General features: G+C 44.9%; 1 protein-coding gene across 1 annotated transcript; it reads left to right on the forward strand.

Moving 5' to 3' along the window:
* Positions 1 to 384: 384 nt before the first annotated feature.
* Positions 385 to 26,433, forward strand: LIX1L (limb and CNS expressed 1 like). Its single transcript, XM_084866996.1, has 6 exons — positions 385 to 784; positions 14,006 to 14,169; positions 17,737 to 17,877; positions 22,660 to 22,755; positions 23,915 to 23,992; positions 24,308 to 26,433. The coding sequence occupies exons 1-6, from the start codon at positions 493 to 495 to the stop codon at positions 24,548 to 24,550; spliced, it is 1,014 nt and encodes a 337-aa protein (XP_084723122.1). The 5' UTR covers positions 385 to 492; the 3' UTR covers positions 24,551 to 26,433.
* The last annotated feature ends 954 nt before the right edge of the window (positions 26,434 to 27,387 follow it).

Raw genomic sequence — 27,387 nt, forward strand, 5'->3', positions numbered from 1 at the left:
TTTTTTAGCTCCTCCCTCCATTGCTTGTGATGTTGGCAAAGTCACATCAATCACTTCTCTGGGCCAGTTTCCCCATCTACATCTATAAACTAGGCCAATGGCCTCGAAGCATCCTGTCACCCGGTCCATGGTTCTTCCCGGCCTGCCCCCGCCCCCGCCCCCCAAGCCTGGCCCGGGGTCCGGGCGGCTTCTCAGTTCTCCCGCAGACGCTCCGAGCTTGGGGGCGCTCCCGTAGAGGCATCCGCCTTCTCCCTTTGCCATTGGCTGCTCGTAACCTCCACCTCCTCAGCAATGGGCCAATGGCGGGGCCGGGGCCCGCCAGCTCCCGCCCCTCGCCGGTGATTGGCATAGGGCCTGGCTGGTCCCCGCCCCCGCTTGACGGACGGCCGGGCCTGGCACCGCCCTCAGTCCCGGGCGCTCGCTGGCCGGGCTGCTGGGACCGTTAGCTCGCCAGGCTGGCAGGCTCGGGCCGCGGCTCCCGGGGCGGCGGGGATGGAGACGATGCGAGCGCAGCGTCTGCAGCCGGGAGTGGGCACCACCGGGAGGGGCACCCTGCGAGCGCTGCGCCCCGGGGTGACCGGGGCTGCGGCTGCCCCCGCCACCCCCGCAGTGGGCTCCCCGCCGGCCCCACCGCCCCCCGCACCGCCCCCGCCGCCCCTGCTCCTGTCCGGGGCCCCCGGGCTGCCACTGCCCCCCGGCGCCTCGGGCAGCCCGGCGGTGCTGCGGGAGGCAGTGGAGGCCGTGGTGAGGAGCTTTGCCAAGCACACGCAGGGCTATGGCCGAGGTGAGTCTGCGGGTCTGGCCTCCTGCGGGACACCCTCTGCACGGGAGCCTCGCTCCCACAGTCCTCTGGATCGCTTTCCTGGCGGCCAGCCTCACATGCATTTCCTTTTGGGGAGTTTCCTTCTGCGCTGCACGCTCACACACACACACACACACACACACACATACACACACACACACACAGATACACACACACACACACACACACACACACTCACGCACACCCCTCCCCTTCACTGAGTTACCACTATATTCCCTTATACAGATAAAACCCTCTTTTCTTCCCAACCTTTCCTCCTTCCCAAAGGGAATTCCTTCTGTAGCTGAATGCCTTCCCAGCGCTCTGCCTTGGAGGACCGGTCCCCATTGTGTGGGATCCCACCCTTTATCTCAGATCCAAGGGGTCTCTCAGCCACAGGCTCCCGGCCTTTCCTCTGCGACCCCAGCCATTCCTGGGCTCCCTGGGAATTGACTCCATCGCCTCGACGTCTTCATTCTCTTCCTATTGTCACTCAGACATTTCCAGTGCAACTTCGGGTTTGCTGGGAGCTCCGCGGTGCCTTCACGAGTTGCCTCCAGCCGCTGTGCTTTTAGATCTGGGGCCAGCCCCTGGAGCTCCCGCCAGCTTTCTGGGGCTCAGTACCCCGCTTCCGTGTCTTTTTTAGTACGAGGCCTCTCCACTCCGGCCTATCTGTCTGGCTCTGTTTTCCTGGCTTTTGCCCAAGAACTCAGGATGAATCCTAGGCCTTGGCTCTTTCCGTGGTAAGTTCTGTGGAAGTGAGCCAGACAGAAACCCGATTTCCATTAGAAATCTTCGTCTTAAAGATGCCTGATTTCCAGGGCTCCGAGATGGAGATGTGAAGTTTTCTTTGTGTGGTGGTTAGCCAGTGTGGAACTTCCTGAGAGCGAGCTCCAGATTGCTCATGGAGCAAGGACTGTAGAGTGAGGGTGTGGGACACAGGACTTAGGTCTGGAATCTCTGAGACATCACTTCTCGCTGTCTGGTCAGTCCTGTCAGACACGGAGTGACTAAATCTGTAACTTTCTAGTTTAATAATAACGCAGAGAGAGAGAGAGCAGGGCTTGCTCTATGGATAGGAATGAGGTTGTGTTTCTCCCTAAGATGGCGTAATGAAAAGAGCACATACATGGTGTGGAGTCAGACTAACCTGGATTAGACCCCAGATTAAATCTCTGCCACTTGCCTCTACGTCTTTGGGGAAGTGACTTCACCTCACTGAGCTCCCGCTTCCTCCAGGGCTGATTGTGTGGGTTCAATGAGAGACTGCTCCTCACACACAACGGTACTTAAAAGTGATGTGTTATCTTAAACCTTACTGGCTCCTATTTCCCTGGGAAGGACACATCTCATTCTCTCCCACTCTTAAACCCTGACCGTGCAGCCCGACCAGCAGGCAGCCCGACCAGCGTGGCTCAGTGGTTGAGCACCAAGCTGTGAACCAGGAGGTCATGGTTCACTTCCGGTCAGCACATGCGCAAGAAGTACTCTCTCTCATCCCTGATGTTTCTGTCTCTCTCCCATCCCCTTCCTCTTTGAAATCCATAGAAGAGTAGTTTTAAGAAAACGAAATCCAAGCCAAAACCGGTTTGGCTCAATGGATAGAGCGTCGGCTTGGGGACTGAAGGGTCCTGGGTTAGATTCTGTCAAGGGCATGTACCTTGGTTGTGGGCATATCCCCAGTAGGGAGTGTGCAGGAGGCAGCTGATTGATGACTCTCTCTCATCAATGTTTCTAACTCTCTATCTCTCTCCCTTCCTCTCTGTACAAAATCAATAAAATATATTTTAAAAAGAAAAAAGAAAACGAAATCCTGACAGAGTATACCTAAAGATTCCTAGGAAAACAGATTCTTTTTTTTTTTTAATATATTTTTATTGATTTTTCACAGAGAGGAAGAGAGAGGGATAGAGAGCTAGAAACGTCGATGAGAGAGAATCATCGACCAGCTGCCTCCTGCACACCCCCCACTGGGGATGTGCCCGCAACCAAGGTACATGCCCTTGACCGGAATCGAACCTGGGACCTTTCAGTCCGCAGACCGACGCTCTACCACTGAGCCAAACCGGTGCCGGCGGAAAACAGATTCTTAAATCCACTTTTTTGTGTGTGTGTGGTTTTTTTAATATATTTTATTGATTTTTTACAGAGAGGAAGAGAGAGGGATAAAGAGTTAGAAACATTGATGAGAGAGAATCATCGATCAGTTGCCTCTTGCACACACCCCCCCCCCCCCCCCCCACTGGGGATGTGCCCGCAACCAAGGTACATGCCCTTGACCAGAAACGAACCTGGGACCTTTCAGTCCACAGGCCGACGCTCTATCCACTGAGCCAAACCGGTTTTGGCAAATCCACTTTGTTATGTGTGCTTAATGTTATGTTTCCATTTGTTCTCCAACATCATCAGTGTCCACCATGGAGCAGGCACTCTGCTGGGTGCTGGGAATACAGATGCATATAGCTCTGAAACTCATCAGGAGGGCATGCAGCTGCTTTTCTAGCTTAACTCCTACGTGTAGCAGGCCTACGTGACGGGACTGCCACCAGCTCCCGTCCTGCTGCTTCCGGTCCCTGCGATGAGACCCAGGGAGGGTCTACCCCGAGCTCAGGAGCAGCCAAGCTCCTCACTCTCACTCTCAGGCGTCCTCTTGGAAACTTACAGGCGATCACTAACATGGCAGAGGCGTGCATCCTTCTTGTCTGTGCCACCTGGGAGCCTCTGGTTTGGCTATACCAGGTGTCCTGTAAAAACCTTCCCTTTCCTTAGGAAGGCTGCGGGACCGAGGGGACGGGGCTGACAAAGAGCAGTCAGGCAGGCTTCGGTCCTGCAGCAATTCTCTCCCCCAGCCGTTCTTCCTCCCACCACACTCCTCATTATTCCTGAGTTTCTCATTTCCAGTCTGGGTGTCCAGCCAGTACTTTGGGAGCTTTTGGCAGATAGTTCAGCTCCAGGCAAGCAGAATCTCAGCCGGTTTGGCTCAGAAGTCCTTCACCACATGGAATCACTTACTCTGCTTCGATTAATGGGCAAAGCTGCCCTTGGCATGCGCCCCCATACCCTTGTGACTGATGGCATGGTATGTGGGGGCTGGCTCTGTTCCCCTGAATAGAATTTATCTTGGTCTTTGCCCACACCGTTCCCCGACGGAATCATCTTCAAGTCACATCCTTCATCTTCTGGCTGCTCCCAATTCACCTTTTCCAGCCATGGTCTTCAGCTTTATCCTCACTCAGGTAGGATCTCAGCACTTACACAAGACAAACAAGCCAAACTCTTCTGTTATTTCACCTGTTTGTCTATATCCCTCTCCCCGTCAAATCCCTGCCCAAGATGCACACATAGCTCCATATGCTGTAGGATCTTTTCTTTTTTAATATATATTTTTTATTAATTTCAGAGAGGAAGGGCGAGGGAGAGAGATAGAAACATCAGTGGTGAGAGAGAATCATTGATCGGCTGCCTCCTGCACACCCCTTACTGAGGATGGAGCCCACAACCCAGTCATGTGCCCTGGAGCAGAATCGAACCCGGAACCCTCCAGTCCATAGGCCAAAGCTCTATCCACGGAGCCAAACAGGCAAGGGCTGCTGTAGGATCTTAATTTGTAGTGTGTGGAACTGAGAATCAGAGAACCTGGCCCTCTTAAATAGTGACTGTGTGATCTTGAATAAATTATTTAATATCTCTTAGGCCTCATCTGTTCCATTCATGCATATAACAAATATTTATTGATTGCTAACTAGATGCAGTGGTGAACAAGACAGATACTCAGTCCCTATCTTCACGGAACTCAAAGTCCACTTTACGGAGCATGTGTGAGGATTAACGGTGAAATAAAGCAGATAGCACAATAGAGAATTGGCTTTGGAGGCAAACAAACCTTGGTTCAAAATCCTGGTTTGGCCCCTATGGCCTGTTTTTTAGCTTGTTCACTTTTTATAAAATGAATACTACAATACCTGTCTTGATTAAATGGATAATGGCCCTGGCCGGGTAGCTCAGTAGGTTAGAGCATTGTCCTGATACGCTAAGGTTTCAAGTTTGCTTCCTGGTGAATGTAAGGTGTGAACACATAGCACTGATGGGTGATTGCTATTGTGCTGCATTTGGAAGTGCTTTAACGGTGCATATGATAGGTATGTTAGCATTACCTTTTCCCGCATGGAATACATAGAGTTTCCTTCTAATGTTGGACAGCTGGAAATCTCTAAATTGGCATGACTTCCCTTGCTAGACAACTTCTGCATTGCTCTCTTCTCACCTATTTTTAAAAAAAATTATTGTTCTCCCTTTATATCACCGTATGGTTACATGATTGAAACTCTGCCCAGCTTTCTACTAGGTTGAACAAGTGAATCTTGTGTGGTATTTTCTATTTAGTAGTTGTTTCTTTTCCTCAGAGTCCAGACAGCTTCTTAGCCTTTAAGTGACCATGGAGTTAAATTGATTGGTTGAATATTTCCAAATTTTGGAGTGTTGGATTAGACCCTCAATCAGTTTTCTGTGCTTGCTCTAATAAATTATCCCAAAATTGGTAGTTTAAAACAACAGAAATTTACTCCCTCACGCTTCTGGAGACCAGAAGTCCAAAGCCAGTACCGGTGGCCCAAATCAAGGTGTCAGCGGGTCGTGCTCCCTCTAGAGACACTCTCACGGACCATCTGCTTCTTTGTCTCTGCTAGCTGCTGGTGACTGCCAGCATTCCTTGGCTTGTGGCTGCATCACTGCCATCTCTGCCTCCATGCTCTCATGGCCTTTTCCTCTTCTGTGCTTCATCAAATATCCTTCCCTAAGGGCATTTGTTGTTGTATTTAGTGCCCACCCAGATAATCTCCCCATCTTTTTTTTTTAAATAATAAATCTTTATTGTTCAGATTATTACAGGTGATCCTCTTTCCCCCCTCTTCCCCCATAGTTCCCCTCCACCTGATTCCCAACTTCACCCCATGCTCTTACCCCTGCCCCTGTCTTCATCCATAGGAATAGGGTTTTTTTTTCCAATCTCTTCCTGCACCCCTCAGACCCCCTTCCCCCTGAGAACAGTTAGTTCAATCCCTTTCTATGTCCCTGATTCTATTATATTCACCAGTCCATTTTGTTCTTCAGATTTTTTATTCACTTGTTGGTAGGTATGTATTTGATGTCTTTTTGTTGTTCATAATTTTCACCTTTACCTTTTTCTTCTTCCTCTTCTTAAAGCATACCCTTCAGTATTTCATATAATCCTGGTTTTGTGTTGATGAACTCCTTTAGCTTTTTCTTATCTGTGAAGCTCTTTATCTGACCTTCAATTCTGAATGATAGCTTTGCTGGGTAAAGTAATCTTGGTTGTAGATTCTTGTTGTTCGTCATTTTGAATATTTCTTGCCACTCCCTTCTGGGTTGCGTAGTTTCTGTTGAGAAATCAGCTGATAGTCACATGGGTACTCCCTTGTAGGTAACTAGCTGCTTTTCTCTTGCTGCTTGTAAGATTTTCTCTTTGTCTTTTGTTCTTGGCATTTTAATTATGATGTGTCTTGGTGTGTTCCTCTTTGGGTTCCTCTTGTTTGGGGTTCTGTGCGCTTTCTGAACTTATAAGTCTATTTCTTTTACCAGGTAGGGAAAGTTTTCTGTCATTATTTCTTTCAGTAGGCCTTCAATATCCTGCTCGCTCTCTTCTGGCACCCCAAAAATCCAGATGTTGGTATGTTTTAAGTCGTCCTGGAGGCTCCTTACACTATCCTCACACTTTTGGATTCTTCTTTATTTCTGCCTCTCTGGTTGGGTGATTTTTTCTTCCTTATATTCCAGATCTTTGGTTTGATTCTTGGGGTACGTTGATCTATAGTTGAGTTTCTGTATAATCTTTATTTCAGACTGTGTATGCTTAATTTCTGACTGGTCCTTTTCCATTTTTTTTGTATTCTCATTAAGGTCCTTGAAGGTCTCACAAAGCTTCTTGGAGGTCTCATCAAGTTTCTCAAAGGTTTTTAGAAGATTCTTGAGTAACCTTATAAATGTGATTCTGAACTCGGTGTCGTCCAGTAGTTTACTTTCCTCCATCTCTCCCATTCGTGTCATGTTTCTGTGTCTCCTCATTTTGGCTGCCTCTCTGTGTTGATGGAGTGGCTTTGTATGGTAGGTGACCTCTAGGGGCCAGTAGCTCAGCTCCCCCAATCACCTGAGGTGATCGCTTTTAGTATATCCCTTTGTGGGCTGAGTGCAAAGTCTTGGTGTCATTAAGCCTTGGTTGCTATTGGTACACTGGGAGGAATTGATCTCCAGGCCAATTGTCTGTGAGGATCCACTGTGTCTATAAAGGAAGAACTGCTGCGCTGGAGACACTCTGTTTCAGTGGGGCTTTGGTGCTCATGAGTCCATCTCCCAAATATGTCACTTATGGGTGTGAGTGGTTGAAATTGACCACTAGGAACACTGGCTTCTGGATCTCCAATGGGATTCAGCTACTGTCTGAGGCCACCCTGTAGGAGCTACCACAAGAACTACAGTTTTCTCCTGTTTGCTTGGGACTTGGCGGTTTTGTTGCAGGAGCTGCAGTTTATATTGTTAGGTGAACGTGATAACCACTACACTGCAGAAACTTTGCAGTTTATATTGTTAAGCTGCCACAATACAGGCCATTTATATGCAAAAGCAGCTGTGTGGTACCTGGTGGGTCTGTAGAATGTGCGGGCAGGGCCTCAAGGTGGGGCGGGGTCTTAGGACATCACTAGGTTGGGGCGTGGCTAACAACGATGGCTGCCTCAGCCTTCCCTGCCCTTCCGTGTTTCCGAGTCCCCTTGTCCCTGCCATCCAGCGCAGTAAACAATGATTGCTGCTCGCACCTCTGCAAGAGTCACCCTCACTTTCGGACCCAATGGCCCACAGACCAGCTTCTCCCCGTAGGCGTCTGGGTCCCCCACGTGACCCCAGAAACTGGATTTCAAAGTGATAGGGAGCTTGTTTCCCTTCGGGTTGAAAAAAGCCTCCTGCCCAGTGGCCTGCCTCCAGCCCAATTCACATGCCTCCGTACCTAGGCTCCTCAGCTTTTCAGCGCTTGCATTCCTTTCTCTTTCAGCCAGCCTTCCCGTGGTTTTTGGTGATAGATGTCCTTTATATTAGTTTTAATTTTTATTTTTAAAATATATTTTATTGATTTTTTTTACAGAGAGGAAGAGAAAGGGATAGAAAGTTAGAAACATCGATGAGAGAAAAACACCGATCAGCTGCCTCTTGCACACCCCTTACTGGGGATGTGCCCGCAACCAGGGTACATGCCCTTGACCGGAATCAAACCTGGAACCTTTCAGTCAGTAGGCCGATGCTCTATCCACTAAGCCAAACCGGTTTCGGCTAGTTTTAGTTTTTAAATTGTTGTGCAAGGCGGCAGACCAGTTGTTTACCTATGCTGTCATCTTTAATCTCCCCATCTTAAGATCACCTACGAAGTCTTTGTTATATGAGGTCACCTGCACAGCTGCAAGGATTAGGACGTGGACCTCGTGGCAGGGGCATCATTCATGGTACCGCAGCACCCTCCCAAGGTCATTGTCACATTGCTGTCCCTTCCTTCCAGAGAGCCTGTGCACTGTGGCCCATTCACGGGTAACCCTACAAAGGGAAGCAGAAAATGTCAGGCAAAATACTGCTCACCAGCTTCCCTGTCTTCATAACCATGTGAGCTCAGTCAGGCCACCCTTGGTGAGGGAGAGCTTCTCACTCACCTTTCCATTTCATTATCTATTTACTCATGCTCCCACACAGAACTGTGTTTATTTTATGATATAAAATGTTTACGGCCGTTTCCTGTGCTGTTTTCATGTTTTTACTCTGGTGGATATTTTATGATATATTGTGTTGATTTTATGATTTAAAATGTTCACGGCCGTTTCCTGTGTTGTTTTCATGTTTTTACTCTGGTGGATGTGCAATCTAAACCTCTCCTTCCACTCAGACATTCACGTAATATTTTATCTCCTAAAGCAAAACCAAAATTTCTCTTTTTTGCCTGCTTGTTGCTATTTGACATCACGGAACAAGTAATTAAATATTCCTGTATCTTGGTCTTTCTCCTCCCTTCCAGCCCAGCCTCCATCAGTGGCTTCCGAAAAGCAAGTGTCGCTGTCAGCTGTGCAGGCCTCAGTCCTTGCTACCCTCCCCCACCTCACCGCTCTTTAACCATTCTTATGTAACCCATTATTTATATCCATGGTTACTCACTGGAAACCTTATAAAACTCTGAGCAGCACCCGCCAGACACACACACACACACACACATAAATACTGGTATGCATGTGCACACACAGAATTCTCCTAGAGTTTTCGGAGGATTTTGAACCCCCATAGAGCTTACCCATGGACTGGGCCTTCGCCACTGGGTTAAGATTCCCAGATTGAAAAGCAATGGCATCGGGATGTCTACGCTCACACCCCCAGCCCTGCCACAGCTGTGAGAGGCGGAGCCAGTCCTTCCCGGCCTTAGCCTGCGCTGGACTGGATCATCCCTGCAGTCCCTCTCAGCTCTAAAAATAAGCGAGTCTACGAGCATTTTCAGATGCAGATCACAGTTGATTGCTTTTTTTTTTTTTTTTTTTTTTCCTGAGCACTTGCCCAATTTCCCATTTCATATTCTCATTTCCAAAACAAGGCTCCCCGTTTCCTCTGGCTTTGAGAAATCATTAAAAAATAGTCCTGTGCTCTGTCCCAAGAGGGGCTTAACTGCATGTCACATGGCCACATGCTTTCTGACAGACCTTCCCCGTTCTGTGCTCTCTTCTCCTTCCTTTATCTCCTCACCCGCCCTGCGGTTTGCATGGAAGCAGAGCTGTCATCCAGCGCATTGTGTTAAATCGTCTCAGAGCGGGAACCGGGCCTGAAAGGATCTCAAAGGAAAGAACAAAGATGGCTGAGCTTTCTGGGCGGCAGTGACCTTTGAAGAGGCCCTGCCAAAACGGAGGGTGGGAAAGAGTTTCCTTTTCATGCCGTCTTTTCATGGAAGAGTGCGCATTCTAAAAAGTCGGGTAAATGCGGGGAACTAGAAAAGAGCTTATGTGCCTTTCGGACTCTGGCTGGTGCGTGGAGTGCAGGCTTCAGCTGTGGAGCAGGGGAGATAACAGTTGTCATTGGCCGCCAGCTTTTTAACGCCTTGCTGGCAGGGAATGTATGTTGTTTATATTTGATTCCCTAACGCCTAAAATAGAGTGATGCGCCTATCACATGCTCACAAGTTTGCTTAACGTGTGTGTGGCAGCCATGAAAATGTGCTCTTCACACCCTGCCCGGTAGCTCAGTTGGTTATAGCATCATCCTGCTACACCAAGGTTGTGAGTTCAATTCCCGGACAGGGCACATATAAGAATCAAGCAATGAATGCATGAACAAATCAATCTCTCTCTCTCTCTCTCTCTCTCTCTCTCTCTCCTTCCCTCCTTACCCCTCTCACCAATAAGAATTTTAAAAGGAAGAAAATGTGCTGTCCATGTCACCTGCTGCAGGGAGCATAATTGACTGACAGCCTTACCTTGTGTCCCCTCCAGGTCCATCACCATATTTGCACTGAGCCTACATATCTTGTAGGCGATTCCCAGCCAGGGACTGAGCAGCAGGGGTACTAACTCAGGTGGTGCCTGGTGAGACGTGGGACTCCTTTGGCAGGAAGACTTCCCACTGGCCTGGCCAAACCTTTCTGAGAACTGTGCCGCGGTCTCTCGCCTCCAAACCTCCTTCCTTCCCTTTCTCCTTCCACAGGTGTCACACCTTCAGCATAGTCTAAATGCTCTCCCTTCTCTCACTTCCTCCCCAATAAATGTCCTGCATATCTACCCATCTTGCTGTCTTCTAAAAGACAGACCTAAACTAACACAGTCCTATATAACAAAAGCCTAATATGCAAGTGTCTGACCCTTTGACCAGTTGCTAGGATGTGCATTGACCACCAGGGGGCAGACACTTCAACCAGTCAGTAGGTTAGCTTGCTCTGGGGTCCAGCCTATCGGGACTGGATGAGACAGGCTGGACATGCCCTATCTTGCACCAGTGGGGTCCCTTGGCCTGCCCTGTGCCCTCTCACAATCCAGGACCTTTTAGGGAATGTTGGAGAGACAGCTTCAGCCTGATTCTTGCAGGCCAGGCTGAGGGACCCCACTGGTGCATGAATTCATACACCAGGTCTCTAGTATAAAAGAACTAGAGGCCTGATGCACAAAAATTGTGCAAGAGTAGGCCTTCCTTCCCCCAGCTGCTGGCACCAGCTTCCCTCTGGCACCCAGGACCCAGGCTTCCCTCGCAGCTCCGGCTTCATTGGGAATGTCATCCAGGAGGATGTCCAGTCTAATTAGCATATTATGCTTTTATTTTATAGGATGAATGACAGATGATGTACCATAGAATTTTACCCCTGAAACTTATATAATTTTATTCAACAATGTTACCGCAATCAGTTCAATTTTTAAAAAGGATGAACGAGTCCTTATAACTGGGAGTAGAAAGTGGTCATGTTGCAAGATATTGGAGGATATTTATGATGGCTTATTATTATGAGGCTTTAGTTAAAGCCATTTAAAATGTTTGAACCCTAGAGTCAAAGTGATCCTTTCCAAAGGCAAACTGATCCCATCCCTCCTTCCACATAAAACCCTCCGTGGCTTCCCACTGCTCTCAGGATAGAGCCAGCACTCCGTCATGGCCTGAAGACCCAACCTGGTCTGGTCCCTGCATCCTTTTGCAACCTCATCTTGTATTCTACTTCCCCTCGCTCTCGCTCTTCTAGACACGCTAGTCCCTTTATTCACCACATTCCGGGCTGCTACAGACCCTTTTGTACATGCCATTCCTTCTGTTCAGAGCACTAGTCTCTCACCTTTTTGCCTAGTAGATTCATATGCATATGTGAGCTTAAATATCTCCTCCTCAGGGTGACTTCTTAAGTAGGTCAGATGTTGCTGTAACATTTCTCGCCATCTACCCCCTCTTTATAGCACATCTCACACTGGCTATTTTAATATCTCTCTCCATCTTTAGACTATAAGCTCCATAAGGAAAAGGAGCAGTCTATGGGTTTGCTCACTCTTATAGCCTAGCATCCAGCACAGAGTCTAGCACAGAGTAGGTACTCAATATATATTTGTGAAGTAATTGGGCCCAAGTGCTAGGGGGCTGAGGGCCACTGTTCTGGAATGCAGTGTTGGGTCTGGAGTTTGATTTTACCCTACTTATAGCTAATAGTTAGTTGGTTACTGTTTCAAAGATGCTGGTAGACGTCAAGAAATTCTGGCTCAATATTAAAAAAAAAAAAATCATTCACTATGAATAAAAGATTCAAAAAGCCAAGTAAAAAAAAAAAAAAAAAAAAAAAAAAAAGAAATTCTGGCTCAAAAACAAAGGGCTTTATTACTCCTAGCACAGCAAGTAGCGTGAGCACCATGTTTGTTTGCACCCATTCCCTTTGCCTCCCAAGTCCAAGGTTGAAGGTTTGTTCTTTGTCCCATAGAAAGGGACAAAGAACATCTGTCAAGGTTTCTTGCTGCAAATACAGCCCTGAGAAATGGCCTAAGTACAGAGCAGACACAGCCTTGAAATCTTGCCATACCCAGCAAGATTGAGAGGAGATTGCAGCAGACCTGAGGAGGAATATCTCCCAATATACAGTTTCTCCAAAAAGTATCTATGTCTAAAGAAAGCCTCAGAAGAGAAATTCATTTCTCTCTTTCTTTCTCTCTCATATATATATATATATATATATATATATATATATATATATATACACACACACACACACACACACACACACACATAGATAATATACCAGAGGCCCAGTGCACTGATTCGTGCACCAGTGGGGTCCCTCAGCCTGGCCTGCGGGGATCAGTGGACCTCCGTGCCACTGCAGCCCTGCCTTGTCCGCCAGCTCATCAGTTGGGAGCAATCAGGAAGGCAGAGGCAGTTAGGGGCAATCAGGCAGGCAGAGGCAGTTAGGGGCAATCAGGCAGGCAGAGGCAGTTAGAGGTGATCAGGCTGGCAGGGGAAAGCAATTAGGGATGAGATCAGGCCAGCAGGGGAGGGAAGTTGGGGGCAGATAAGACCAGCAGGGGAAGGCCATTGGGGGCAAGAACAGGCCAGCAGGGGATGGCTGTTGTAGGCAAGATAAGGCTGCAGGGGAGAGCAGTTAGGGGCAATCAGGCAGGCAGACAGGCAGGTGAGCGGTTAGGAGCCAGCAGTCCCAGATTGTGAGAGGGATGTCTGACTGCCAGGTTAGGCCCAATCTCACAGTCAAATATCCCCCAAAGGGCCCCCAATTGGAGAGGGTGCAGGCTGGACTGAGGGAACCCCCCCTCCATGCACAAATTTTGTGCACCGGGCCACTAGTATATAAATAATATACACATAGTATTCCAGGAGGTAAAAGAAATCTGACCATGAGTTTGCTTGCCAGAAGCATACACTTGAAAATGGCTAATATGACCATATTTCCTTGAATGGCAATATTATATAATGGTTAACAACATTGACTGCAACCAAGACTTCCTGGGTTTGAATTCTTGCTCTGCTGCTTTCTAGCTATTACATCCTTGGGCAAGTTATTTAACTTCTCTATGCCTCATTTCCCTCATCTGTGAAATCCTCCAGGTTGAGCATTAGCCTATTAACCAGAAGGTCACAGTTCAATCCCGGTCAAGGCACATGCTCAGGTTTCAGGCTTGATCTCCAGTGGGCAGTGTACAGGAAGCAACAGATCAATGATTCTCTCTCATCATTGATGTTTCTGTCTCTCCCTCCCTTCCTCTCTGTCTCAATTTTAAAAATATATGTTTTAAAGTATCTGCTTCACAAGGTGGTGAAGTGGGTGACATACAGTAAGTGTTCAGTACCTGTTAACACTTATTATCGTGATGACTATTACTGTTCTAGGGCAGCTGGCTAATTGTGGAATAATCTACTTGCACTTCATCAGGCAGCGATAATGGTCTGCTGACCTTGGAAACACCACCTTTAATGTTTAAGTTTCCTTCCTTTGAATGAATGAAAATGTACACTAGAAAGGTGGGGAGGAGGGCAGGCATGCAAATAGACTTAATCAGTCTAAATTTATTAAATTTTAAATGCTTTTAAAGAGACTTAGGAGGGTAAACTCTTTAACGTAGGCACAGGTTGCAGATCCTCTTTTCAAGCAGAGCACCCTGTGGAATTGTTCTCGTTGCTGCACTAACTACTCCTCTTTTGCAGTGAACGTGGTGGAGGCGCTTCAGGAGTTCTGGCAGATGAAGCAGTCCCGGGGGGCTGACTTGAAGAACGGGGCTCTTGTGGTTTATGAGATGGTTCCCTCCAACACCCCTCCCTATGTCTGCTACGTCACCCTGCCTGGGGGGAGTTGCTTTGGGAGTTTCCAGGTAAGAGTTGTAAAGCTGCAGTAGCAAAGGTAACTGCTTTGACTTTGGGTGGTAGGCATACAGTGAAACATACAGATCACAAGTCATGGAAATGTGCACTTGAAATCTACATGACCCTGTTTACCCTAATCAGTGTGTTAGTTTACCCTCCTTAGCTCCCTATCTATCACCATTTAAAAGCATTTAAACATTTATTAACCCTAATAAATTTAATAAAAGAAAAAAGCTTAGGTGCTAGTAATGGCTTTCTCTATTACTTTGGCCATTAAATCACTATTTGAAATCACATATTTGAAGACCTGAACCAGTTCTGGGCAAATCATTCTGGTCAGCATCTCAGGCTCATTTGACCACAAAAGAGCCTCAATCACATGCTTTTCTTTTTAGCCTGCAAAGAGGCAAACCCAGTTTGAATTTAAACAGTGATTAATAATGCCCTTATTTAGTATATCAGACTATCAGCACCAAACCCATGTTCTGATCTGGCTTTTCAACAACCTGCCATCTCTTTTTGAGAATGTAGACTAATACTCCTTGCCCCGAGTATGTTTCAATAGGCATTTACGAAGGAAAGCACTGTTTGGCTTCTCTAAGAGATCAAAAGGGAGGGACTATGAATGGTGGAAACATTACCAGCTAAGAGTGAGGAGATTCACATTCTCATTCCCTTGACTGCCAGCAGGCAAGTCAGTAACTTCTCTGGGCCTCAGTTTTTCCATCTGTCATATGAAAGAGGGAGGTTCAATGTTCTAAAGTCTTTCTGGTATTAGCATTCTACAAGTATCTGAAAGACCTGTAATATATGATGGTGAAGAGTGGTTGCTATCACAGGGTAATGAGAAATTTGAGTAGCATAAATATTATCATCAAAGATGGATTCTTTACATTACAGATAGGAAGGAAGCCCTCTGAAATGTTAACTTAGAGTCTGAATAGGAATTTGGAAAAGAGAATAGACACTTTTGTTCTGTTTTCCATATGGTTTGTGTAGCCCTTAGACAAAGTTATAAGCCCTGCTGTGTGCTTCCATACACCTTGAACTTCTCCTAACATACCGTAATTGTTTCTCTCTCCTGGGGATGGCACTCCATGGAGGCAGAGATAGCATCTGTTTTCTTCCTTGTTCGGTTTTAAAAAATTAATTTATTTATTGAATTTTATTGATTTTTTTTTTTAAGAAAGAGAGGAATGGAAAGAGGGAAGGAGAAAACGACACAAAGACAGAATATTTTTCCACTGATTTTTAGAGAGAGTGGAAGGGAGGGGGAGAGACAGAAAGAAACATGGAGGTGAGAGAGAGACATAGATTGGTTACCCTCTGCACAGGCCAGATCTAGTCTGCAACTAAGGTATGTGCTCTTGACCGGAATCAAACCCAGGACCTTCTGTCTGTGGGCTGATGTTCTATCCACTGAGCCAAACCAGCTAGGGCCAACCTGCCACCTTTTGGTGTATGGGACGGTGCTCCAACCAACTGAGCCAGGGCCCTTGATCAATTTGAATCCCTACCATGAAACTCAGCACTTAACTAGGCACTTAATAAATCTGTCACATGAATGAGTGCCATTGCAATTCAGCTCCTGCCCCAAATAGAAACGGCCCTCAGGAAGCTTCATTTAAAATCTGATAGCTACATTTCCCTTCCAGCCTCAAGCCATTTCAGAGAAATGAGTATGTGCCCAGAATGACTAATGTTTATGCTTTCTCTTCTTTCCTTTCCTTCTCCTACGTCATCATATTGCTGAATAAGGGCTTGATTATTTTATGGTGATGCCCAAAGCTGAATCATTGTAGTAATTTGATTTCTCTTATTTCCTGAAAGAGTAGGATTATCTATTGTGGCTCCTTTGGATGGTCTGTTTTATATTCACTTTGGCAGCTGAAATTTCTTCCATTGGTTTTTTTCATCGATGGCCTCTCAAAAACAGCATTAGGCAGTACAGTGGACAGCAGGCTAATAAATAGAAAAGTAGAAACAGAGAAATTGAGAAAGCAAGATTTAGAGTTAATGTAGCAAGCTCTGTATGCTGTCTCAGAGAGACCTGTCAGCTAAAGGAAATTGGGAATTATTGATAATGAAGGATGGTTAAGTAGCAAACATATCCTGGGCTACTTTTAAAAATTGTAACATCAGCCGGGACCGGTTTGGCTCAATGGATAGAGCGTCGGCTTGGAGACTGAGGGGTCCCGGGTTCGATTCCGGTCAAGGGCATGTACCTTGGTTGCTGGCATATCCCCGGTAGGGGGTGTGCAAGAGGCAGCTGATAGATGACTCTCTCTCATCGATGTTTCTGGCTCTCTATCTCTCTCCCTTCCTCTCTGTATAAAATCAATAAAATATATATTTTTTTTAAATTGTAACATCACTTACCTCCTTTTCTCTAATCCTAGTCTTAAGTGACAAAGGGGCCCAGCTGGGTGTGGCTCAGCAGTTGAGCGTCTGCTGAGCCACATGCCTGATCAATGGTTCTCTTTCATCATTGATATTTCTATCTCCCTCTCCCTTCCTCTCTCAAATCCATGAAAGTGTATATAGATTTTTAAATGATGAAGGCTACGGAGGCCTCTGAAGCAGCCAGTGAAGATGAATTATAAAGGATTACTATGGCCGAAACCGGTTTGGCTCAGTGTCAGCCTGGGGACTGAAAGGTCCCGGGTTCGATTCCGGTCAAGGGTATGTACCTTGGTTGCGGGCACATCCCCAGTAGAGGGTGTGCAAGAGGCAGCTGATCAATGATTCTCTCTCATCGATGTCTTACTCTCTATCCCTCTCTCTTCCTATCTGTAAAAAATCAATAAAATATATTTTTTTTAAAAAAGGATTACTCTGGTGCCTAGGGGACTGAGGTTAAATGATGAAATCAGACTGTCCCAGGACACCATTGTTGGATACAATGTGAAAATATGAATTTTTAATTCTTCTTGCTTTCATTAGGTCAGCCTTCCTTTCCCTAGACACCCCTCTTCTCCTGTGTCCCTGGGGGATAAAGCCTACAGATTCCTCCTTTAGCCCCTGGGCTCTGCTCAGGGATAGCTCCTGGGTTCATTACATTACTGGGAGAACTGCTCAAGCTAAAAGGGAAGGCCGAGAGTCGCGGATGAGACTAGCGTCCCCACTGCAGAAGCAGCCTAGACACAGTCTGTTCTCACCTTGGGTTATCCAGAGGGAGGAAGAGTCTTGCCTACACACAGAACAAGAGAACAAGACACAGATTTCTAACCAGCCGGCCAGACTCTGGCTTTTGAGTAATTAATTCTGTTGACAGTTTAAACAGGGCTATTTTTCTTACCCAGTGATTATATGCTGACTTCAGCAGCCTTCCTCATTCTACTTTCAATTTTGTATGAGCTGTAGCCATCTCCAGTTCTTTAATAACTTCAGGATGTCGAATCAAAATTACGTTTCCCAATGCCCCCACCATGTACAATAAGAACGTTGGAGTGCGTGTTGAACCAGTGATTTATCCAGAGTGTCCAAGTGTCTTCTATCCAAAGTGTTTCCCTCCCGTCGCGCCTTCTCTCTCTCAGACGCGCACACACACACATGCGCTTTCTCTCCCTGCCTAGTTTTGCCCCACGAAAGCGGAGGCCCGGCGGAGCGCTGCGAAGATTGCACTAATGAACTCTGTGTTTAACGAACATCCTTCCCGAAGGATCACGGATGAGTTCATTGAGAAGAGTGTCTCTGAGGCCCTGGCGTCCTTCAATGTGAGTTACTGGGAGTTGGAAGGAAGGAGGTGGGAGGTGGGAGACCTGGCGGGTTGGGAAGTCCTGCCTGTTGGAAACAGGCATGGGTTCTTGTTTTATTTCCTGTCTACATCTCTGCTCTGCTTTTTCTCCGTCACTCTTCTGTATTACATGCGCCACAGGTCTCAGTCTCTCATTCTATATGTGTGCTTATGTCTGTGTTGCTATTTCGTTTAACATTTGGTACCTAGAAACCTTTAATTCAAGATTTTTGCAATTTTAGAGATATTACGAAACAAAAGTTGAGCTAGAATTTTGTTTTTTCCAGTTTTGGTTTTAGACCTTAGCTCCTTCTTCCTTCACTGTCCTTTCTTTTTAGCTGACTGTTTTTATTGTCACGTGTCTCCTGCCTCCATTATTTTATTATATTAATAAATAACATAAAGAATACTTCATAGTACAGTGTCTTGGCTTTTATCCTTTCTAGGAATGGGAAAAATAAGTTATTTATTCTCTTTAAAAAGAACACTTGTTTGTTCTTTCAAATGATGATGATGATGATGATGATGACGACGATGACTAACCATAGCTAATCCTAATTATTTACTTTGTGCCAGGGATAGTTCTAGGGATTTATATGTATTACATCTATGTAATACATATAAATGTAATATTTATATGTATTATAGTATTAACAATAATCCTGTGATGTGTAAGTACTATTATTGCCCCTGTTTTACAGATGAAGAAAACTAAAAACACAGGAGTGAAGTTTTGCCTATAGTGATAGTGCTAGTAAGTAGTAGATCCAAGACTGGAACCCAAGCCAACTTATAGACTTTTCTAGTTTACAGTGCATCTAACACACATGTGTCAAACACAAGGCCCGCGGGCCAAATCCAGCCCGCCAGGCCTTGCAATGTGGCCCGCACCGCGCTGTCATCACTGCACTCCGCTGTCAGTTTATGACATTGTCAGTTTATGACTGTTCAGTAAACCATTCAGCCCGTGATTTAGGCTGGATTTTAGATTTTGGCCCCTTCTCTGATTGAGTTCGACACCCCTAATCTAACACTACCTTCTCCCTCCCACAAGTTCACTGACAGGCTGATAAAGTCTGATGGATTTTCTGTTTTTATCCTCTTTGCATTTAAGGTATAATTACATATACTGAACTGCTTCAGTTATCTATTTTGTGGAGTAGAGTTGAGCACTTCATTTATTAAATTTTTAAAAATATTTTTTCATTAAGTAGGGCCAGGAAGAGAGAGATAGAAACATTAATAATGAGAAGAAATCATTGATCGGCTGCCTCCTGCACACCCCCTACTGGGGATCGAGCCCACAACCCAGGCATGTGCCCTTGACCAGAATCAAACCCAGGACCCTTCAGTCCACAGGCCGATGCTCTATACACTGAGCCAAACCATCTAGGGCAGTGTTGAGCACTTTAAATGATAAGTTGGCTTCTCTTTGTTACCTAGGCTCCAGCTGTTCTTCTCCCATTACTCTTTACCCAGTAGTATCTGCAGGAAGAAATACATTTTTATATTAATCAAAGCCAATTAAAATTAAGAAAGTATATTTTTCACTCATTACCTAATAAAACAAAATGTTAATTTGGATTATAGAAAGAGGGGTTGTGACCAGAGGCTCTGATTCTTGTTTTGATATTATGATTCTACTAGCTATGTGACTTTGAGCAAATTATTTAATCTAAGTCTCGGTTTCCTCATCTGTAAAATAGGATAACAACTTGCCTATCACATGGGATAATTGGATAAAAGAGAATGTATTCAAGCACTTAGAACACGTTATCTCTTTAGATACCTTTGGATGTAAGTAATAGAAAATATCACTTCAAATTGACTTACCTAAGGAAATAAGTAACAGAAGGAAATTTATTATCTAACATGACAGACAGGAGGTTCAGAGGTAGAGAAGATTTCAGGTCTGGCTGATTTTGTGGATCAAGAATGTCATCATCTGCCCAAATCCTTTCCATCTCCACTCAGCCGTCTAGTGATTGGCTTTGTCCTTGGGCAGTCTTTCCTCAGGGTTCAAGTTGGCCACGAAATTCCAGACATTCAGACATAATTACATTCAGAGACAGAAAGAGACCTTTTCTACCCCTTACCAAGTATTCTGTGATATTTATTGAATACGTGAGGTTCATTTCTAGCCATGTGAAGTGTGTAAGTGTCATTTGAGGTAGAACTTCCCAACTGGTGTGCCATGCTGCTCTGGTGTGCTCCAGATAGGTTACAGGCGTGCCATGCTATTGATCCTCTCAGCCGGGCCTGGGACATGTGGCTTCCTCTGTCCCACAGCCTCTGCTGGCAGGCTGCTCTGCCAACAGTCTCCTCTGTATGTCCCAGCTAGCTGCACAGATATCATTCCTGTCTAGGTGCCACATCATGGAAAATGTGGGAAGTACTGAGTAACATATCATATTGAACAATTATAGGCAAAAATAACATGGTTGGTTGCTTCAGAGTCCTAAACCTGACAGTGAAGATTACCTGTTTCCTTCCTCCTTCTAGCTTTTTATTTCTAAATCCAAATGTTGTGATCTTTGCTTCACCACAAAGATTAGCTACATGTGGCACGACTGTTTCTGATGATCCACAAAACAATATGGGATGATCTTGAGTAGTTCTGACACAATTGATTCTAACACAATGAAAATAAAGAATAATAGCCGAAACCGGTTTGGCTCAGTGGTAGAGCGTCGGTCTGCGGACTGAAGGGTCCCGGGTTCGATTCCGGTCAGGGGCATGTATGTTGGCTGTGGCACATCCCCGGTGAGGGGTGTGCAGGAGGCGACTGGTCGATGTTTCTCTTTCATCGACGTTTCTAGCTCTCTATCTCTCTCCCTTCCTCTCTGTAAAAAATCAATAAAATATATTTTTTTAAAAAAATAAATAAAAAATAAAGAATAATAGTTTGCAAGCCCTTATGGTGTTCTTACTAAGTATCTGCATTATTTTAGGTGTGATATAAATACAGTAAAATCTCATAATACAGTGCCCCTCAATAAACTGAATTTGGGTATAACTTGATTGGCTCCTGACCTCTACCTGTCCCCTTCCTCAAAGAGAGCAGAATAAAGTTCTATGCTGAGAGGTGGGCTGTATGGTGTGGAACTGGCTAGAAAGAGCAAGCGACTTCTCAGGAAGCAGGAGGAGAAAGTTGGGTCCCTGTGTTCCCAGTAGTCTCCTAGCCTTTCTTTCCTCGATCAGATTGACGGAAAGATCACCAATAAACCAATACTCTTAATTAGTCACCACCAAAACCTTTATTTTGTAAATTCCAGCCAGCACTGGGACCTGAAATTATCCTCAATTATATTTTTAATTGATTTTTTTTTTTAAGAGAGAGAGAGAGAAGGAGGAGGAAAGGGGGAGGGGGGGAGGAGAAAAATCATTTACTATCCTACTTATTTATATATTCATTGGTTTATCCTTATATGTGCCCTGACTGGGTATTGAACCCACAACCTTGGCATATTGGGATGACACTCTAACCAACTGAGCTGCCTGGCCAGAGCTCACTAAATAATATTAAATTATCACCAAATTGCACCAAATTAGAGCAAATACTAGTGTGGATTTAGATTGTGTAACTGAACACCAGATCCAGTACAATTATGCACCCACGTTGTATCTGATAGGAGTTTTAAATCAGATTTATTACTTTTTAAATTGAAATGTTTTAACTTAATTAATTCTCAAAACTATCCTATAAGGTAGAGCTATGATTATTCCCATTTTACAGATGGAGAAACTGAAAAACAGGAGGTTAAATTACTTCACCAAGGTCACAAGACTATTAGGAGCTTCAGTCCATGCTCTTAACTTCTATATTGTATTTTTGGGTTTTTTTGCACACACTAGGCTTACAGGTAGGATTATGTATTTGTTATAGACCTGAAGCTTCATTCACCACATGAGGTAAATGTGGTGAATGAGAAGACACCACATGAGGTAAATGTGGTGAATGAGAAGACACATGAGGTAAATGGGGTGAATGAGAAGACACATGGTAAATGTTCAGGAGGCCAAACTGCTACCCAGAATTTGCCATGCTTATGGTTCCTACTGTCTCCCTTTAAAATGCATTTACCCAGCCTGGCCAGTGTGGCTCAGTGGTTAAGTGTTGACCTGTGAACCAGGAGGTCACAGTTCAATTCCCAGTAAGGACACATGCCCCACTTGTGGGCTCTGCCATCCATAGGGGACGTGCAGGAGGTAGCCAATAAATGATTCTCTCTCATCATTCTTCCTTCCTCTCTGAAATCAGTTTTTTAAAAGTATATTTAAAAATAAAATGCATTTGCCCAATTGCTCTCTAGTCTAGTCCAATCCCACAAGCTGAACTCACTCTGTTATTTTGGCTAAAGCAGGGCATTTCTCTGTGTCAGTGTTCTCCCTTGTAGGATGGGGATGATCAGATTGACCTGTCACCTGAGTGAGAATGTGTAACAACGTTGGAGTCCTCTAAGGTGATGACCAGTAGAATAGCCACTAGCCACACATAGTTAATCAACACTTGAAATGTGGCTCCTATGAATTGAGATGTGCTGTAAGCATGAGACACCAGATTTTGAAAACTTAACACAAGAAAAAGAAAAATATTTCATAATTTTTATACACATTACAGTTGAAATAATATTTTGCATATATTAGGCTAAATAAAATATGCTATTGAAATTGATGTACTTTATGCTAATTATGTTTCTATCAGACAGTACTGTGTGAGGGGATAATTCTAATTGAAAATCTTCATCTATTCCTGTTACAGGGCAACAGGGAGGAAGCTGACAACCCCAATACTGGGATTGGTGCCTTCCGATTCATGTTGGAATCCAACAAGGGCAAGTCAATGTTGGAATTCCAGGTACTCTTCAGCCTCCTTCCCTGGCTCTAATAGCGTGTGTGTGTGTGTGTGTGTGTGTGCCTCCTACTAATCCCTAACACATTGATATTCAACTGGAAGGAAGGGAGAGGCACGGAAACATGGAACAGAGTGACAAATCTGAAAGGGAAGAAAGGGGGTGGTGGGAAGATATTAACTAGAGAACTTATTTGCATGTGTGCGTTACCCATGGACATAGACAATAGGGTGCAGAAGGCCTGGGGCAGGGCAGGAACTGGGTGGGGGAGGGCAATGGGGGAAAATGGGGACATCTGTAATACTCAATAATAATTTAAAAAATTTTAAAGGGAACACATAGTAGATGATAAACATTTTCTTTCTTTCATGCAGTATTTTGGAAGATCCTGTCATAAATTGACAATTAAAATTAAGGTGCTTTGTTGAAGCACTCTGTATATTGTACTTTTCCTTTAATATTCAAAGCACTTTCTGATCAGAAGTCAATATATATTTAGATCATTCAAACCAACAGTTTCAATATGAGTTCTAACCTACAAATAAACGATAAAGTGCTCAAAAAATGTTTTTTGAAACACTGCTTATTTATTTATTTATTTATTTATTTATTTATTTATTTATTTTAGGGAAAGTGGAAGGGAAGGGAAGAGACAGAGAGATGTGAGAGAGGCACATTGATTGGTTGCCTCCCACACTTGACCTAACCATGACCTAGAATCAACCCGGCAACCGAGGTATGTGGCCTTGGCTGGAATCCACCCTGGGACCTTTGAGTCCACTGAGCCAAACCAGCTAGGGCTTTATTGCTCTTTAGAGAGAGAGAAAGGGAGAGGGAGAAAGAGAAAAACATCCATGTGAGAGGGAAACATTGACCGTTGCCTCTCATAGATACCCTGACCAGGGATCAAACCTGCAACTTGAGTAAAGTGTCCTGACCTGGAATTGAACCAGCAACCTTTTGATGCAGAGGACAATGCCCAACCAACTGAGCCACAGTGGCCGGGGCTAAAATGTTTTTCAGAATAGAAATACCTTCCTTCCCCTGAGGGCAGATGAGAGTTGGTGTAAGAGATGCTTCCGCAAACACGAGTTGTGAACAGTTACCTATGTAATTCTGATGCCACCTCCCAGGATTAAATCACTTCATGCTTTCTTTCCCCAGGAGCTAATGACAGTTTTTCAGCTGCTGCACTGGAATGGCAGCCTTAAGGCCATGAGGGAAAGACAGTGCTCTCGGCAGGTAAGAGATCCGATGGGGGAGGGGAGCCTGGCGGAGGGACTGTTTTGAGATGGCTGTTGTGTTAGAAATAACCAGCCTATGGACACCCCACTTACAATGCCCTCTTTGCCCCTATTATCTTCCTGTTTAAATCTCAGCCGTGATTCTTTTCCTTCCCTGGATCCCCGACAAGGACATTTCTCTTAACCATCTTCTTAGCAGGCCTAAGTGCTGACTCCACTCGGGACCCCAAGGCTGCGTCCCTAGCCCCAGGTGGTCAGTGTGGTATGAACCTCCACCTCGCCCGTGACCTTCGAATTTCCTTCCCCTCTCTAGGAAGTGTTGGCTCACTATTCACACCGGGCCCTGGACGATGACATTCGTCACCAAATGGCGCTGGACTGGGTGAGCCGGGAGCAGAGCGTGCCCGGGGCACTGTCCAGAGAGCTGGCCTCCACGGAGCGGGAGCTGGACGAGGCCCGGCTGGCAGGCAAGGAGCTGCGCTTCCACAAGGAGAAGAAGGACATCCTCATGCTGGCTGCTGGGCAGCTGGGCAACATGCACTCCTCCAACTGCTAGGCACCCAGTGCCTGCCTCTCCGGGCCTTTCCAATGTCCTTCCCAAGGTTTCATATGACTTCTGTACATACGGGCCCAATTTTATACTTTAAAAATATACATATACATATATATACACACATACGTATGTATGTATACATCCTACACCTGGACTCCTTTTTGCTAAGAGATCCTTTTCTCTAGGTTTTTTTTTTATGTACTTTAATTTGAAACATCCCCACTCCACTTTACAAAAAGAGCAGCTGCCGTTGGAGCTTTGCTGCCAGGAATTCTGTGTAGTCATTTCAGCAGCACAAGATGAGCTGTTCATGTCTCCTTTTAAAACAACAGGGAGCTTGAATAAGGACTCTGTCCCCACTCACCCCCTATTCATTCTTTCTCGTAGACTCAAACAGGTTATGAATATGAAGCCCGCAGCTTTGGTTTATCTTGAGCTGGGCCTACTCGGTACCAAGCTGTTCCTCCAGTAATGATACCCCCTAACCTACACCTCACCATGCCTCTTCACCACTACCTTCCCCGCCTCTGATTCCAATTGGTACGAGGCAGGAACTGGAGATCTGGCTTTCCACTTTAAAAGTCATTCCTGAGGAAATGCCAAGGAACGAGAGAGAAATTATAAACTCATTTCATAAGGGTTTGTCACCTACATTGCTTCTGGGCCATAGAGACCACGCCATAGTCCGGGTTTCTGGATGTAGTCTACATGACAGAAGGAATCAGGGTTGAAGTTGCTTATCTTTCAATATTCCCTTTCACTCCTGCTCCCTGGCTCCCCTAGTGTGGTTAAGCCCTGAATTTAGACCTTCCTGCCTGCAGAGATTCGTAGAAGGCAAAACATATTTCCCTCCTCACTCTCCTGCCATCATTTTGCTCTTGGGAAGGATTATCTGTCCTATTTGATGAGAGCCAAGTTCCTCTCACTGCCACCAAGTTGCTGCTGTCTGCTACCTTAGCTGTTCATGCCTTAGATTCACAGTTATTTTGTTTTCTCGCCTCTTCCTCCACATTGATTATTAGAGCATGAAATGATCAGGTAAATTAAAATTAGACGACACTTTAGCATTATGGCACTTCCTATGTGGAATGTTTCGAGACTGCAGGAAGGGAAAGAGAATCAATGATCAGCTATTTGTGTTTTTAATACTGTTCTTCTCCCCACCACTCTCCTGGGTGGAATAGGAGAGGAATGAGCTGGAGTATAGGTAAACACTCACCTCTGGGAGAATGTTTTGTAGATCTCCCTACGATATATCCCCCCCTTGTTTCTGTAGTCTCCTTAATACAATATTATAGCTCGGTGCACTTTCTAAAGTGAGCTCGGGAAGTTTAATGTTTCTACAATTTGACTTTCCATTTAATGTACTATATACACTTTGCTTTCAGAAATAGGTTAGGAAATAGGCCACAAATATTCTCTTTTGGATCAGATGGGGACAAGATGAAAGTGAGCTTTCTCTCTTTTGAAATCATTTATGGGATCAAAATCATTATCTAGCAATAAAGGCTCCAGTGCTTGACAGGGACGTCCTTGAATTCTCCAAGCCCCTTCTCTGGATTCCATGAAATACATGCAGGGTTGGCACAGATGCTCCTGCATTCAGCAACAGGTGTGTCTATTCATAATCCAGAAACCAGAAACCTTCATTTCTACCCTTTCTCTGGGAGGTGTTAAGGGTGTGAGTTGTGGGAAGAACTCTCCTTTGCACCTCCTGGATTTACTATTTTCCTCAAATACCAGCCAGTACGATCCCGAAGAACTTGAGAAAAATTGTTCCCTGATCTGTACACTTTTGGTGTTAAAGATTTTACTTATCTTTTTAGTACTTTCTATGTATTTTATATGTATAATTTTATACAATTAAAATAGTTTTTTGTCTAGTGTACCAGATTGACTCTTCAAGTCTTTTGTATTGTAGTAGTTATAAAATGACCCTTTCTGAAATGTAATTTTCGTATATATGTAAAATAAATTCGTATTTTTGGGGTGGTAGAGATAAGATTGTACTGCTGGGGAGAAGCATCCTGCCTCCCCTTCTCCAGACATTTGAGGAGCCTAGGTTTTGCTCTTAGTTCTTTCCCCTTAAGTTCTACCCAGTTCCACATGCAATCTCACCCCCTAGGGTGGTCTAAACTCTATCATACACACATTCTCTAATCTGTGTCTTCTACTGCAACCTGTTTTGAGCTCTTATATCTATATTTCCTTATGTTGGACATCACCTCCTGAATATGACACAAGTTCTTTTAACTCATATATTCAAAATAAAACCCATTTTCCATACATCTGAGGCCCCAGATCAAGACGACACTCTAACCAACATTATTATATCAATAGATGCAGAAAAGCATTTGATAAAATCCAGCACCCATTTATGATAAAAACTCTCAGCAAAGTGGGAATAGAGGGAATATACCTCAACATAATAAAGACCATATATAACAAACGAATAGCCAACATCATACTCAAGGGGCAAAAACTATAAGCATTCCTCAAGATCAGGATTAAGACAGCGATGTCTGCTTTCACTGCTCTTAATATAATACTGAAAGTCCTAGCCACAGCAATCAGACAACAAGTAGAAATAAAAGGCATCCAAATTGGAATGGAAGAAGTAAAACTGTCATTATTTGCAGATGACATGATGCTGTATAGAGAGAACCCTAAAGATTCTACCAAAAAAACTACTAGAACTGATAGATAAGTTCAGTAGTGTTATGCATAATAAATATCCAGAAATCAGTTGCATTTTATACAACAAATAGAGGCCTGGTGCACGAGATTCATGCACTGGGGTGGGGGTGAGGAGTTCTTCAGCCCAGCCTGTGCCCTCTCGC

The sequence above is a fragment of the Pipistrellus hanaki genome, assembly GCF_964339955.1.
Source record: "Pipistrellus hanaki genome assembly, chromosome: 18".
NCBI classification, from domain to species: domain Eukaryota; kingdom Metazoa; phylum Chordata; class Mammalia; order Chiroptera; family Vespertilionidae; genus Pipistrellus; species Pipistrellus hanaki.

Bases quoted from the DNA above. Each gene is read 5' to 3' on its own strand.
- LIX1L (XM_084866996.1), top strand. From the start codon at position 493: ATGGAGACGATGCGAGCGCAGCGTCTGCAGCCGGGAGTGGGCACCACC. The intron at 14,170-17,736 runs GTAAGAGTTGTA...CTCCCTGCCTAG, and splicing joins GTTGCTTTGGGAGTTTCCAG to TTTTGCCCCACGAAAGCGGA. The intron at 17,878-22,659 runs GTGAGTTACTGG...TTCCTGTTACAG, and splicing joins AGGCCCTGGCGTCCTTCAAT to GGCAACAGGGAGGAAGCTGA.